This window comes from Pelecanus crispus, chromosome 2 (assembly GCF_030463565.1).
Source record: "Pelecanus crispus isolate bPelCri1 chromosome 2, bPelCri1.pri, whole genome shotgun sequence".
In the NCBI taxonomy this organism is placed as follows: domain Eukaryota; kingdom Metazoa; phylum Chordata; class Aves; order Pelecaniformes; family Pelecanidae; genus Pelecanus; species Pelecanus crispus.
Window position 1 is genome coordinate 25,180,393 of NC_134644.1, and position 16,436 is coordinate 25,196,828.

Consider the following 16,436-nt stretch of genomic DNA (forward strand, 5'->3'; position numbering starts at 1 on the left):
AGAGGTGGAAGCGCAGCCGGAGAAGGGACGTTGCCTCCCCGCCATCGAAGGCGGGAAAGTTGAGCGAGGAGGAGGAGGAGGAGGAGGAGGAGGAGGAGGAGGAGGAGGAGGGGGGGGGGGGAGGAGGGTGGCCAGCGCGCCCCGCCGCCGCCTTCCCCCCCTTCCCCGGCCCCGCTCCGCCCGGGGCCGCCGGCCGCGGCCCGCTCCCTCCCCGGAGGGGCGAGGGGCAACGTCCTCCCCCCGGCCGCCCCCGCCCCCCGGCCGGCTGCCGCCCCCGCTCCCGCCCTACCCCTCCTCCGCCCCCCCTCGCACCGCCCCCCCCCCCCCCCCCCCCCGCCGGCGGAGGTGAGGCGAGGCGCGGCGCCGGCTGCGGCGGCACGGGAGCGGCGAGGGCTGTGCGCGGCGGCCGGCGGCATCCACCACCCAGCCCGGCGGAGGGAAGGGCCTGGGGAGCAGCCGCCGCTCGAGCTGCCGCGGAGAGAAACTCCCCTCCGGATGTCGGCTGCCGGTGGCCTGGTCTGAGGAGGAGGAGGAGGAGGAGGAGGAGGGGAAGGGGCCGTAGCAGCGGCGGACTGTGCAAGTTGCGCTCTGCCCTTCTTCTTCCCGGGCCCGTCTCCTACCCGCGGAGCAGCATGCGGACTGGCCTCCGCGCTCCCTCAGATGCGCTCTGGCTGCCGCCGCCTTCAGCGCATCCTGCTGCTGGCAACGCTAACCCGGGCGCTGGATGAGACGGGAGCGGGGAGATCGCTGCTGCGGTTCCGCCCGCTCCTTCATGCGGGCTTCTGCTCCGGCGGGGGTAGCACCGCCGCCGCCGCCGAGGAGGAGCCGGCCTGCCTTCCCGCCCGCCACCCGCGGGGCTGGGGCGCTCCCCCCGCCCGGGCGGCCCGCATGGCGTGCTACCTGGTCATCAGCTCCCGGCACCTCAGCAACGGGCACTACCGCGGCATCAAAGGCGTCTTCAGGGGACCGCTCTGCAAGAAGGGCGCTCGCTCGCCGGTAACTGCCACCTCCTCGCTCCCTCCCCCACTTGCCCCCCGCACGGTAGGAGCGGGGCGGGCGGGCGGCGGCGCGGGGGCCGGGGGTGCCCACGCAGCGGGGCGGCGCGGCGCGGCCCGCGGGGGGCGGCGTTGGCCCGCTGGGTTCACGGAGCCCGGGCGCCGGCTCCGTCCCGCTCCGCGGGGCGGCCGGCCTGGGCGCTGCCTCGCCGGGCGGCTGGGAAAAGTTTCTCCCGCCGGCGGCTGCCTGCGCGGGGCCGAGGGGCCGGGGCGGCGGTGCTGGCCCTCCGCGGCGGGGCGGAGGGGTTGCCCTTCCGTCGCGGTTCTCCGTGGACCGCGTCTCGGGCTCCTGCCGACGGAAGGGTGAATTTCAGGCGCTTTGCAGGAAAGTTGGAGGCTGCTAGCGGGGAAGGCGCGGTGTCGGCTCCAGGTGTCGCGGTTTAGTGCCTTGTCCAAGGTTTTGACGCTGCGGAGGAGGGGGAGCGAGCGACCTGTTTTCGGCTGGGAAAAAAAAAAAAAAAAAAGGAACTCGCGCGTTTGGCTGCGGCGTGTTGTGAACTACCTGTGGAGACCGACCTCTAGGCAGAACACGCGTGAAGTTTGGGGAGGTCCTGCGGAGAGCAGAGAGCCGTCGAGCTGCCGCAGAGGGGCTCTGTGAGTGGCTGAAGGCGTTTCGGGGGGGCAGCGGGGTGCCGGGGGGCAGCGGGGTGCCGGGGGCAGCCCCGCACGGAGGGCGCCCGGGCACCGCCGGAGCGTTGTGGCCTCTCCTCCCCTAACGCTGGTGGTAGCCGTACCGTAAACCCTTCCGCAGCCCCCGAACTTTCCCTGCCGGTGTGCCGGGTCTCAGTACTGCGGGGTGCGGACTGGCCATGCTCCGCACCGGGCTTGCGGAGGTCCCGGGGGCGCCTCCACCCCCCCACTGAGGGGACTCCCTCCGGCTTCGGCAGTGCCGGGTTGTGCCCCGTAACACACCTGCACCCCAAGCACCTTGCGGAAGCTGCTTGTGATGACAAAGGCTCTGCTTTCGGTTTCTTGACGTTCGACGACGGAAAGCGACAAATATTTCGGTACGCTTCCAAAATCCCTTCTGTGTCGTACGCCAGCACTCTGATACAGCACCTACACCTTGTACTGCTGTATCTTTCGCGTGCAATGTAACACAACTGTGCCGTAGGTGTCATCAATCAGATGTTGGCTGAGCTGTGTTTATGTTCTCTGACCCGTGGAGCTGATCCACACTTGTGTGTGGAAGCTCCTGAAATGCAGGAGATGTTAACTGAGATTTCTGTGCGAAATTATAGAGGTAAAAAGGAAAAGACCTCAGAGATCTAAAGTGGGAAGAAGCTTGATTGTAAATACTTTGTATTTAGTAGAACTTTAACAACTGATGTTCAAGTTGAGGAGTATCAGAAGGTATTACCCTGCAAAGTGTCGTGTTGCAAATACTTCACTTTGCAACTTCTTTCCCTTTTTTTCTAGCTACCTGCTGAGTATGCACACCACTCCTCTCAGTCTAAATACTTAATGAAATAAATGTAATTGTCTGACTGTATTAACAAATCATCATTTTTAACATAGTTCTGCTATCAGCTTGGAGTAATTTTTGTTTAAATGCGAATATCAGAGAAGAAGGCCAACAAATAATTGTATTGATGTTTCTTATTGCTCAAAGGTGTATTTTTTTTTTTTTAAAGAAAGGATTTTGCTTTAAATTGAAGCATCTTAGTCTGAAGCCAACTATCTATGATTTAGTGGAAAAGGGAAAAAAATTACGAAGTTGAAAATAACCTCAGGTCTCTTTCACTTCATAGAAACGTTCTTTCATGTGAGCTTGCCAGAGTTTGAAACAAGTAGCAAGAGCACTTTGTATTGTTTTTTGCATAACATGCAAATTGCTTTTTGCAATACATGACCAGGAGTTGGGATGCTTTACATGGTTTGGGACTGTTTCTATAGAAAGGACTGAATTTTAGCAATACTTAGGTTTCATTCTGAATTCTTGAGAGAAAACTTTCACTTCTTCACACACATTTCTTTTTTTGTTTATTTCCTTTTGCTTTTTTTAGTGGCCACTCCTTGAAGCTAGTCAGGCTTTTGAGGTGATAGGCTCACTGTGGAGAGGGAGTGATGGACAGCTCATGGGAATAAAACTACATGATAAATTAATGTTTTATTAATGCTGGGTAATTGTAGTTCTAGAACTCTTTTACTTGTATGTGTTTGATATTTAGCATTTACTACTGTTTTATATATGCTGTTTTCATATTTTCATATGGGAGTCCAGATTTTAGGAGAAAAATAAGGGAGGCTTAGTTGGCAAAGTAGGTAATAGTTTGCTATTAAATACTGAAAGCAGTGATTTTCTAGAGTAATCTGCATGTGCCTACAAAGTTGTAACTTTCCAGACCATATCCTTCTTGCTCATCAGTGTGTATGATGCTGGGACACTGAACAGCAAACAACACCTGGATACATTTTGCATTATGGATGCACGAGTGATGCATATTGAGATCTAGTATTGACTGAGGTAGTAAAACTGCTTTAAGCATTAAAAAAACCCCACAAAATGCAAACGAACCCTCCAACTATTTGTATTTTCAGTAAGCTACGAGTTAAACTTGGGACCACTTCTTATACTTAAGAAGGAAGTCTGAAGCAAGTGGCATTTATTTTTATTCCCTGTTCTGTGCTTGTGCATACCTCCTGACTATAACTTCAAAAGATACAGGTTGTGTCTTGCAGTCATATTTAAAATGCTGAACTTGGAGGCAGCCTTGAAGATTTGATTTTATAGTTTGTACCATTAAACAATCTTATATTTGTACACTATGAGCTATCTTATGCATGAGCCTACATAGTCTTTAACGGATAACATGTACCTTTCTATATTTAAAGTGTTCTGTATTAACAGACCATGAAATGTGAGTAGACTTAAGGCTATGCTTTAAGAAATGAGAACAGTAGTGAATATTTTAAATACCTTTATCAAATTTCATGGCTATATGAACAAGGATTTTTCAGTCTGGATGTTTCTGTAGTATTTATTTAACATACTTTGCAATTATTACGTCAGAAAAAATTCTGATCCTTCTTCCTGGTGTGCGGACAGACCTTTAGCTGTAGCAGTACTAAGAACAACAATATATGGAGGACTACAAAGATAATGCACTTTGTGCATCTGGATATGTGGTGACATTGTCATAAAATCTTTTAAAAATGCTACCTTTCCTTTGCACACTTTCACACATTGGAAAAGAGACTAGCTATGAATGCTCTGAAGCTGGGGTCTGAAGTTAGTGGTAATGAATTCAGAAAGAGTGGAATTAGAAGCAGTCACCAGTGAATTGTGTATCAGTGTCTTTGTGATAGGCTTGCACAGGAAAGGGAATGCTGAGCTTCAAGTGTGGTGCCAACATTACTGAGGATAAAGGACAGTAAGCTGAAGAAGGAATTTGCTTATTTCAGACACCTGATTCTGTGCTTTAACCTTTTTTTATTTTATCTGGAGAGTTATGTTCACGAACATATTATGAGCACGTTTTCCATCTCTGAAAATTTCTATTTAATGAAATGCATTATGATACAGAGATATTACATATACTTCAGACTGATGACATTGTCTACAGGACTTTTGAGTCTTGAATAGATTACATTGATTAGTGTACTGGGTTTAGTTTTTGCGTTCATGATAGATATGCTGTAATATTCACCTGCAGCCAAATCTGCCCAGAGGTTTACTGCCACACCTCACAGGCCTAGCAAAGCTGGCACTGAAAAGGACTCGGCTGTGAAACTTCCAAAGAAAATCTTCCAGGATACAGCAGAAAATGGTACTGGGAATTCAGCAGATGGCCCCCTTGCTTCTGAATCATTTCTGAGCCAAGGATGTTATTAGGGTGCACTGTTCTGCTTGTGGCTTTTTAAGGTGAGATATAAACAAAGTCTCGTTTACTACTTGTTATTTAAAGATCCCTTTGTATTTTGAATGAAATAGAAGGCTCAGAAGACCCAGTGCCTTAGCCAATTTCTGACTTCGCTAATTATTTTTCTTCCGTGCTTCCCTGCAGCTTCAGCTGAATACAGTATTTTTCACGTACTTCTCTAAGCTGTTTTCTAATAAGGCTGTCAAGCAGCTGCTCCGTTGCACTTAGTGCTTGCCTAATTTCCTTGGTGGGGGGGGGGGCGGGTGGGAAACGCTTCTCTGTTACATAGAGCTACCTCTTAAAAAACACAGCTCTCCCCCCGTGTCCAGAGGCTCCAGTAGTTCTAAATAAATACATTGCAGGTACTTGGAAATAATAACTGTTTAGTTGAGACTGAGCCACAAGCATGCTGTTCCAGCACTAAAGCAAGCACAGCCAGGGCTGAGTAGCACCTTGTTACTCTTTGTAGCAGATAACAACACTGGGCACTGGGAAACTTCTTAGAAAATGTAAGCGTTTGTGGACTGAGGGACCGCAGAGAACGGGGGCGGGGGCATGGCACGAGCAGCTCTCTCCATATGCCTGAGCCTGATGGGGAAATGCTAGCACAACCGAGTCTGCCACAAAGAATGCCAGTTTTCTGTTTGCCACCACTGAGGAGAGATGTGTGCCAAGCACAGTTGTCAGAAAGCAATTTAAAGGCTAGACATGGTGAATGCGTATCGTATGGTCTAGGTGGCAGCAGGTTAAAAGGGGGATCCACTGTGTGTCTGGGTGATTAGCTGGAAGACCAAATAACTCATAAGTTTTGGATCATAAGCAAGTTATCCCTCAGCGCTGTGGCTGTACCCTCAAGAACACTGAAAGCAGAGAGGAAGGGTATGCTCTAGGCTTTACCACAGAAAATGCACGGGAAGTAAAATTTCAATTAAGAAATGTAATATAAAGGGACCAATAATGAACCAGCAGCTCCAATAAATAATGTGGTTTGGGTAGTTTCTATGAAAGGAAAGGGGGGGAAAAATCCCAACTGTGCTAACAAAATAATGTAGGGGGAAAAAGAGGGAGAAATAGGAAAGAAAATGAAAAGTGGTACTTTCACTTTTCTGTGCCAAGTGTCTCTGGCAGCTGCCTCCAGCAGAAGTGGCCACCTGCCAGGGGGGATCCTGCACGCTCTGCTGAAAGTGTGGAGCTGGCTTACCAAGGTACCCGCCTTAGGCAAACTGAGGAAAGGCACTCCTGCTTAACTATTTCTAATTGCATTGATTCCTGGCACTTTGTGTCTCAGAGTGGGCTGAGTATGTTTCCTACCAACCCTTATGCCTTCACCGTGCTGGAGAACATAAGCATTCATGTAGCCCACACTCAGTCTTATGGTGACCTTATTTCCTGATTTTTGTGGTTCCTATCACTGTGCTTTCTGTGCATTTCTGCAACACATGAGAGATGGAAAGAACTTTCAGAAAATATGAATGTGTTTTTAGCCACATGTAGCCTTGCTGCTCATGCCTTGTATTAAACCTGGTTTTGTGGTATGGAACACTTCTAAGCATATTTTGTTTCTAATTCAGTCAGTGGGTAGCACTTTGTATGTAGCATTGCAATTAAATTTAATCATCTTCAACCAATTTCTGCTGGGGCCATTTCCTTCACCCACAATTAGCAGTAATGTTAAACAGGTGCTTTATGTTTGACAGCGCCTTTCCAGCATTCTAATATTTTTATTGGTCCCTCAACTGAGTTCTTAAAACCAGATCGATTTCTCTCTTACTTTGCATGTGGCAATGCTTGTTTGTCCATTACTTCCAGAGTTATTGCTGTTATATCCATCTGCATTCTTGCTTTCAGTTCATACCCGTTTTACTCACCCAGAGTGTAGCAGTTCAGGGTTTTTTTTTTTATTCTGCACTGTGTACAAGTTTGAAAATGGATGTAGAGACCTAGTGTTTGTGAAACAGGTGCTCCCTCAGATAGTGGGTTGAGCTGTTAAGCAGGCTCTAAGCATTAAAGGCTGTTCCTCTGCCTGTTCCTGCCCTGCTTTCTGGACTACTGCCCACACGTGCTGTCCATGGCAAGCGCTCGCCTGCCTGCGCTGGGGAGGATGCTCCAGCTCCTTCCTCTGGCTAAATGAACGTTTTGTTTTGACCACTTAACGACTAAACAAAGGGAGTAGCTTTGTTTATGGAAATACTTTCATTTGAGATTAGATTCCTTGCATAAAAACTGTGGTCAAAAGAATCTCGTAATCTGAATCTATTTATTCCCTGCCAAAAAGGATTTGCAAGAGTTCCCTGCAAAAGGTTGCTAAACGGAGAAGGAAAAGAAAGCTTTTAAAGACTGGCCAGAGCGCAGGCTTTTTTCCTACTTGGGTTTCCCTGATGGACTGTGTAGCTTTTGGCTACAAGGCTTAGGGCTTTTTTGATTTGGTGGTTTTTTGGCATTTAACACCAAGAACCTTTGTTAAGTCTTTTTATTACGTCTCAACTGATTACTTTAGAAGACTTAAATCATCATTACCTGCAAATGTAATTTTTCTCACTTGTATTAGGAAATCTGTGGGGTGTATTAAGAAGAGTGTGGAAAAATATTCCCCTGGGAAAAATGTTGACTTTTCTGTGGAAAAAAAATAGAAATTTGAAATGTTTTTATCTCCCTGCTGAAATACTGTTATTTTAAAATGCCACTGTAGTACACTGTGAGAGATTTAGTTTTACCACTTTATGTGTATATCCACCTGTATAAGCCTGGCTTCTTATATGGACCTATCTTCCATGATGCTCTCAAGGTCTTCACTCTGGAAGAGAGTGCACCACATTTGTTACAACACACAGCAGAAGCTGTAATCCCTCTTTTAGAGATCAAGATTTAGGATCTTACTGTGAAAGTTTTTTATACCTACAACCATAAAAAAAAAAATCATGGATCAGAGATAATTTATTTAAAAGGTCAAATTAAGTTTATTACAGGGTCAAGTCATGTCAAAGAGAAGTACAGGTGTGTACATGGGCCCGCAGGAACCAGGATTCCCAACCTAACATGCAGTAGCATTAAAATCCAGTTTGTCCTTCCAAGGAATTAAGCAGTCTTCACTGGGGAAAAACAGTCATTTTGCAAACATATATGCATGCAGAAGTCCATGCATGCAAACATTTCTGAATAGCAATAAGATGATCCTTTAAAAGAGCTTTTTAGCATTCACATCAACAGTTGCAAACACTGTTTTTTCAAGATTCAACCAGCTCTGCTGTTAGCCTTTGAACCTTCAAAACTCTGAATGAACAGTATTAAAATAACTTGATTCATGATGATAATCTGCATAGGTGATACCAGAGGCAGCTACTGTAATATTAGAGCTAGATATCCAGAATTCATTCCTGCATTTCTGTATTTTATGTGGGCACATATCACTGCTTGTCTTGTACAATCAACTACTGCGCATGAGTAACAAGATTTGTCATGGTGTATGTACACATGCCTGAAAATGCTGTTCACTGCTCAGAATGTATTGTTCTGTACCCAGTTGTAAGACACTTTAATGACAGCTTTTTTTTTTATACTAGACTAAATTTATGTGCATACTGGATAAGATGTAAACATCATCATCAAAATTTTGTCCCAGTTTCATAGTTATGCATAATGATAATTGGCAAGCTGGTTCAAGTAAAGAAATAGAACTATTGCTGGGAGATTGCATGCGGCTCTGAAACAATTCATACATTAATCAACTCTAGTTGATATCAATTCCTCAATTGATGTTTTCCCTGGAACATATTCTAAACCAGATTTAGTGCATTTGTGTCAACAGAAATATTCTATCTATATTCAGCTCAGACTGAACTGGAGAGATGTATTTGATGTTGCTGAGAAAATTCTCAGTTGTAATCGGCTGTAAATCTGCAGCCTGCGTTTCCAACTTAGACTGTAACATGTTAGGAAGGCTTGCGAAACTAGAATGGAAAGTGTAAGGACAGAACTTCCTAAAATACACCCTTTGATAGCAAAATATACAGTAGATGGGATTTCTGGGTTAAAATTACAAATGAAATCTGTATGAATACTATGATCAGAGGGTCTGCTAGAAATGCAAACTCTTACAGTTATTAAGCTGTTCTATGTATTTTTTATTTTCAAAGAAAAGTTTTCATATTCAGATTTTTATCATTCTAATTTTAGTAGGTTTTTGTGGGTTTCAAAAGTGATCAATACAAATTATTCTTCTATACTAATCTTCACTTTTCTGTGCTAATCATTACATCCTCAGTGGAAGTATGACTTTCTGTAAGGTGTGAAAAGCTCTGACCACTGATTTTTGGTTTTTTTTTTTTTTTTTTTTTTTGGGGGGGGGGGGGGGGGGGTGTCTAAGAAGGAACAAAATGTGTATATTCATGCCACCCTATGTTAGACACTGGAAAACCGAGTTCGAATCTTGATATTCTGAGCCTGTTCTTGAGCCCTTGTCTGTGATTACAAGCAGCTTCTGGTGATGCATTACAGGTTGACAGGGAAAGAATCTGCAGTGATCCTTTCATTGGTTTCTTGGTGAATATTGTGGCCCAAATGCTGGCTAAGGCAGGTGATCAGTGGACTGGGTAATTATAAGGATTTCTCTGTGTGGGAAAGGCACTGCTTACTTGCAGATGCTGCTCTGACTGCTCCACTGTGCTGGAAGGCATTGCAGTGTAAGGGACAGAATATCAAGGATGGCTACAACCCACAAGGCCACAGATCGCACCAGATCAGAAATTGTCACATAGCTGTTGAGAACCTGTTTAGAAAATAAAATTTAAAAAGTCCAGTCATGCAGGTCCCCATAGAGCAAAAGACAAAAACACACAATGTGGTGACATGCATGCAAGTAGTTTGTGCGCACTAAATAATAAATATACATCCTATAAATGTCACTGAATACATATGCAGCTTCTCCTAGCTGTCTGAATGCTTAACTGCAGTCCTTATAAAGCCATACTGCTGCTCTTCCTTGATAAAAGTCCAAGATTATTATGTTGTATGCATCTACATGAATGGACACTAGCATTTCACTTCAATGTTTCAATGTACACTTACTTCACTTTAAAGAAAAGATAGCAAAACCTATGTGAAAAAAATAGTTTAGTGAGCCAAATGAAGGAAGATTAGGTCAGTACTATATACAAAGATTTCAAATTTTCATTGGAATGATAAATATATCCTTGGCTATTCAGTGTGGCAGAGGCAATGTAAAGAAGTCTGAGCAATGTTGGAGGCAGTGATTTACTAAAAAAATAAACAGCGCTTTAAAAAAGTGCTGTTTCTGGGAGTGATAAATTTTTGTGGTTACTAATAATCAATAGAGAAAATCACAGATTTGTGCTCTTTGATGCAGACATTGTATTTGTATCCTATAAAACATGAATGACATTGAAATAAGTGTTGAATATGTAAACTTGCTGGTTTTATATTTTGTTCATCTCTTCTGCTGAAGACCTGTTTATCACCAGTGTATTGTATACCATGTGGAATAGGAGTTTTTTATTGGGTATATACTGTACAATATATGTGTTTTATTGCTTAGCATTATAATAAGTGCATTTTAGAAGTTAAACTTCAAAAAATACAGGTGCAACATTGCGGTTATTTATCTCAGAAGTTAAACCTCCCCTCAACATAAACAAAACACGGTCTCTAAATTTATTCCCTAGAGGACATGTCTTATTTGAAAATGATAACACTTGGTGGAGAAAGATACGCCTTTCATTTTGGCTAGGTTAATAAATCTGTGCAGCACAGGTTTAGAGCTCTCTTCTTATTATTGGGGAACAAGTTTTCATTCTGTGAGGTTTAAAAAAAAAAAAAGAGTATTGACAGCATTGGGCTTTTTATTATATAAAGCAGATACGATGGCTGAAATAGAGGGTTATATCCGTATGCCATATTATGAATTCTAATGGGGAAAGGAAAATAAAGCAAATAAGTTTGGGTTATTTTTTTTTTAGTTTCTTTTTTGACAGCTGTCTACTAGCCTCGGTATCTATTGATACTATTATTTCTTCACCTTAAAGAATCACTGATGTTGTAGGTGATTGAATTTGGTATCTGTGGGTTGTCAGATCAGCCTTTAAATATTTATGTTGATATGCACACATGACCACTTTCCTCAGTAGAGATCATTATAAACAGCAAATTGGAAGAAGTTAAAAAATGTGTTTCCTTGAAAGGGGTTTAAACAAGTTTACAGAATGACTTAACAGAGCCTGCATAATCTTCACGGTCAATAAAACCAAAGGCAGAGAAATGTGCTTAAAATCCACAGCACAAATGTTTTGTTTCCACTGTCTATTGTTGAAGACTCACTCTTTAAGCTATAGCAAATGAGGCTTATTAGGTATGTACGCTTAGAAATATTCCAATAGAAAAACAGTTTTCAGGGCTTTTCTTTTTAAATCTGGAGTTCATCTGTAAATGAAAGGATCTTGAATGCCTTTTGCCTCTACCCAAATATGGTTGCTTATCCCAAGCTTTTGCCAAAATATGTCCAATTGCAGTAATATTGTCTTCCTGATGCTCTGAGTAGCACTGTCTGAAGAATAAAGTTATGATTAAAAAAGTACTTGAAATATGTATTTTTAGAAACTATTTTAACTAGTGTGATTTATCATTGTACCAAGCAATACTATAACCTTGGATAATTAAAAAAAAAAAACCCAAACCATCCCAAACCATGCCCTCAAACATAGCAAAATAATCAGAGTGAGCAGGTGAGATCACTGTGAATGTGATGAATCACTGGCAGCCTTTCTTCCTATGTCTGCTCAGGTAAAGTTCAGATCTTGACCTTCCACTTGCCTGGGAGCTGTTACAGAAATCCTAATTGGCTTCCTGATTGCCTGTTAAGAATAATAACTGATTAAGTAATTGTAGCGCCTTATGCTGAAGAGTTTTAAATACATAAAGCATTCTGAGCTGTCTCCTTACAATAAAAGGTATGGCTGCTCATGTTATACGTTATAAAAGAAACTCTGTTCTTTTCTATCATTGTTATGTACTTAGCTATGTTTGTACTTCTAACCTCTGGCTAATAAGGCTGGTGACTGTAGGCATTAGGCATTAGACAGCCTTAAAAAGATTGATGCTTTTGATTACAGCATACTATAGGATAAATTGTAGGGTTCAAGTCTCTTACAGAGTTAAAAAGGATATGTGGTATCTGAAGAAACACAGAGGTGTCAATTTTCTACTTGATGGTACTAATATATTTTGATAAGATCTGCATATTAAGAATGAGCCCTCAAGTACAGTGATTTAGTACTGCAGTTGTACACTGTACTTCACAGTGAGTAGAACAAACAATAAAAATGCGGATCCTTGCCTCTGCTCTGAAGGACAATGAACAAAGACATGTAGGCATTACAGCTGGCAGGCATGGAGAGGACTTGGTTTTCAGTAGTGACTGGAAGGAGGAAAGGAAAGGGGGTAGTAAATGTGAATGGGGAGGTTAATTGCAAAGCAAATGAGTTTGCTACAGAAAGTGCTGAGGCTCAAATCTTCAAAGGCTATGTGTGTATTGGTAAACAACACCAGGGAATGTGCCAGGCACTGGAGCTTAATCAGCTAAGCTGTGAAATTGTGAGCATTGTTTCTAGTATGCTTGTGGTGTTGACCAAATAACACTGTCCCAAACACTTCTTGGAGAGGGTTTGGGAAGTAGGATAGGGCAGGGACCATTACCAGCATGCAGTTTCCATTCCAAAAGAGTTTGATAGCACTGACATGGGCTGCTCAGTAAAGGCAGGTAAAAGCCTCCCTTCTTTTTTTAGGAGGCTTTGAAATCCCTCCCCTATATGGAACTCCAAGCCACCTACAGGGAACATTGCCCATCTGCTGTTGTTCCCCAGACTATAACTGGGCATTGAGTGAATGGTGGGTGCCATAAGTCAAAATTGTGCTGGGGAGCATTGTAAAAAAACTCTATGTTGAGAGTTGTGTGCTAGTGCTTAAGCCCATGACCTGGCTCTGTTTAGTTACTGGAATGAGTGTAGCCTAGGCTCCAGCTCCGTTAAGGGTATGCAGAAGATAGGACTGTATCTTGGAGTGTGTTGGGACATCTGAAGATTGAAGTGTAGTGGCTGGATCTCCTGACAGCAGTCTGGTGGGTGGATCAGACGGAGCAGCTGGATTTCCTCACAAATACCATTACAGATCTGTCTCGTGCTCCTGACAGGAGGAGTCCCAGTAAAAATGATATGCATATGCTGACTGAATGACAGAAAGCTCAGCTTCACCACTTGGGCAACAAACTTCAAAGATAAAGAGCAGGTGAGAGGATATTGGTGAATCATAATGAGTTTCTTCGAGTGCTTTCTGTAGTTCCTTTGAGCATCCTTAAAATTCCCAGGGAGCAGAAGTGCCCAATGACTGTCTGTTCAGGGCAGGATTTTAGCTTGTGTGAATCAGTCTATTCAATTGATTGCATTTTCCAAGGCTGATTTATGCCAGCGTGGATCTGGTCCTCAGATTTTATTTAGATTTTATTTAGATTTTATTTAGATTTTATTTAGATTTTATTTAGATTTTATTTAGTAAGTAATCTGGCTGAAGTTAGTGAATACTAGTTGCTAAGACCTCCAGGGTTGAGGCATCACTGTGATTCAGTCACAGAATTTCAATTAGAAGGGAAATGCAACTACGCTCCAAAAATGAAACCTTGTATATTTTTTCTGGACTTTATACAGTGACTGTCTTTTCTGGACTACTGAAACACAAACAATGCTGCTTAATTACAAACCATGCTGCTATAGCGTATATATTCACACATTAAGTAGGACACCTTTTTGGAGCACCTCTTTGATTTGCACACATCCCTGAGAGCACACAGTTTGACTCACAACATGCTTCCACATTCCTTATCCTCACAGAAGATAGATGTTCATTAAGGAGGACAATTCTGGGGTTATCACTATGGGATGGTGCTATATTATACATTTTAGATTCTCATCATGGTAACATCAGTGCCACTTACTTTCAGGATCCAGATTTCTGGTTGGAATAAATCAGATCTAAGTAAAAGACACATATAAAGCACTTTTCATCTTTCCAGCAGAGAAAAAGCTCCACAAAAGTCAGTTGCAACTTTTGCTGGATTAGAAACGCAGAGCAGTGCATTTTTGAAATGTGAATTAGTGATCAGACTTAATATCCCAATATTAATTAATATTAATCAATAACCTTGTATTATCTTAATGTCTGAATATTAAGCTAATATCCTGTTCTCCACTGTTACAATTTTTGTGCATAAGTGAGTGAGTGGCTAGGCCAGTTAACACCAGCTGTTGATGTAGTGAAGCGATTCATTTCCTATGGAGGACAAGTGTCATTTTCAGGTTTCTTTTGGAATCTAATGCACAATATTTTATTAACAATATAAGTTGGATTTTCTGGGTTTAGATTTTCTGGGTTTGTATGTTTAGCTGCCTTGTTAGGGATTTCTGTTTGTTTCTCTTCCTCTTAGATTACAGTGTTGCCATGCTGGTAATTTCCTCTAACATAATATGTACCAGAAACTTGCCAACAATCATTATCTGTAAGGCTGCTCGAGGAGGAATCTTGCTTTTTAATGACTTCAGTGGGACCCTGCCCTTGGATGAAATTGGCATTTATTTCCACATAAGATATTCTCTCTTCACAAGAGCAGAGAGTCACTCTGCAGTTTCAGTTCTGCAGGTGAGTGCACACCAGGGATGCTGTGGGGATCTGGGTGATTGCAGGTCACTGAGTGTTGGGAAACTTTTGAGTTTGGTGCTTTGCTGGACAAAAGGGATTCACCTTTGGGTAGTCTTATTCCTTCATGTTGTTGAAGCCACCATTAGGCAAGTGGGATATGGAGGTACCTTGCTTCATTATCTGGAGCTAGTAAATATTTCCATCGTGATACTAAGTGATGATCTGATGAGTCTGGAAAATTACTACTAGAAAGTTAAGTCCGGAAAAATTATATCTATGGGGATGCCAGAGGTTTTGTGAGGCTGCTTCAGTTTCTCTAACTGGGGTGGATATATATGATAACTCTCTGCTGGCCCTCCTCTTGGTATGTCCGCTAGCAGTGCTACGCGATGTGCAGTGTGTACCTACTAGTCACTGCTCGCTCTGTCTCTGTCCAAAAGTTCAGGAGGAAACTTGCAAGAGAACACAGAAGATGGAGCTGTGAAGGGCTGGGTTGTTCATCCTACCTTTCTGAGATGTGCTTGGAGTTCATCGTGGTTCAGCAGGCTGGGGAGAACTGCCTCGGGAAGGTGAAAGGAACAGAAAAAAGGGGGGAAGATAAATATGGGATAATACACTTTTTTTTCTATTGGTTTTGTTTTTATACTGATAGCATGCTAGAGAAAAGGTATTCATCCATGGACAAAGGTCTGCAACATGACGGTAGATCTAAAATAATTGACACAAAGGAGTAAAAGCTTTGGAAAACAGAATTTTGGCAATTGTGTGTGAGGATATTTTTTCTCTCTGTGTAGCTGGTTAATGAACTAGTCTGCAACTGCAGCTGGAAATGGACTCAGCTCTCTCACTGTGATATTTAGCCTACTGGCACTGGTTTAATCCCACCCCCAAAGCAGCTGAAACACAGATACAGGCTACATAGGATTTTAGTTAATTTATGTGTAGTTAGTCTGGGGGTATGTATGGGTTACAGGCAATGTAATGGAAGAAGGTTGGTTTTAGTACACAGGTAAGTGAGCTGCCTCCCTTGCATGCCTGTAATCCCAGTGTTTTTATTAGTGTGTGTAAACTGTAAACTGTTGCTCTGTTAGCACACTGAGTGTATTTATCACAAACTAAAAGTCTGAGAAAATGCAGCTTTTGTCAGGAAAAAATTAAAGAGTTCCCCACTTCACATATGGTGCTAAGAATGATTTTGCGTAAAGGAGGGAATGAATCAATAGCTTTTTCAGTTGCAGGAGCACAATTTTTCACAGTAGGTATGTCCCTAGGAAGCGTAGTTTTTAGGCAGGCATGTGCAATAGTTTATGTCTGAGCCATTTGTTAATATTGGCAAAGCGTCACAGGTGCTCCGAGTGCTTATGGCAGGCTGGGGAGGAGAATGCAGCAGCAGGTTGCTGCTTCAGCCCCGCACCGAGGGCTGGCGTTTGTACACAGCGAGAGGTTGGAAAGGTACATTATTTCCCCCTGTAACTTGTACAGGAATTAATCTGTGCTTCTCATAGTAGTTTCAAGGAGTTTTTCTGAGCTTGGCTTTCATGATTTTCAGCAAAATCTCTTGTAAAAATGTTTATAGAAAATCCTGTCTCCCATGCAATTACTTTGCCATATGCAGTGGCACATCTTACTCATTCTTTGAACATTTTATGCTCCCAAGGGAATTTAAGAATAAATACTACCACAGAGTACAAAATTAACATATCAAATTAATTTTGTGTTATACACACACAGTGATGGATAATGTCAGTTTAGGGCTTGATCCTGCGTATGCTGAAGTGGAGAAGATTTCTTGGTGTTATTTTGGTTTATGATTGGCACATAA

At 43.1% G+C, this 16,436-nt stretch overlaps 1 protein-coding gene across 1 annotated transcript in view; it reads left to right on the forward strand.

Moving 5' to 3' along the window:
• The first annotated feature begins 660 nt into the window (after positions 1–660).
• Positions 661–16,436, forward strand: part of ZNF804B (zinc finger protein 804B) — a 245,359-nt gene continuing 229,583 nt past the window's right edge. The window contains exon 1 of the mRNA XM_075706395.1: positions 661–1,041. Coding sequence (XP_075562510.1) covers positions 661–1,041 — 381 coding nt within the window. The remainder of the gene's footprint in view (positions 1,042–16,436) is intronic.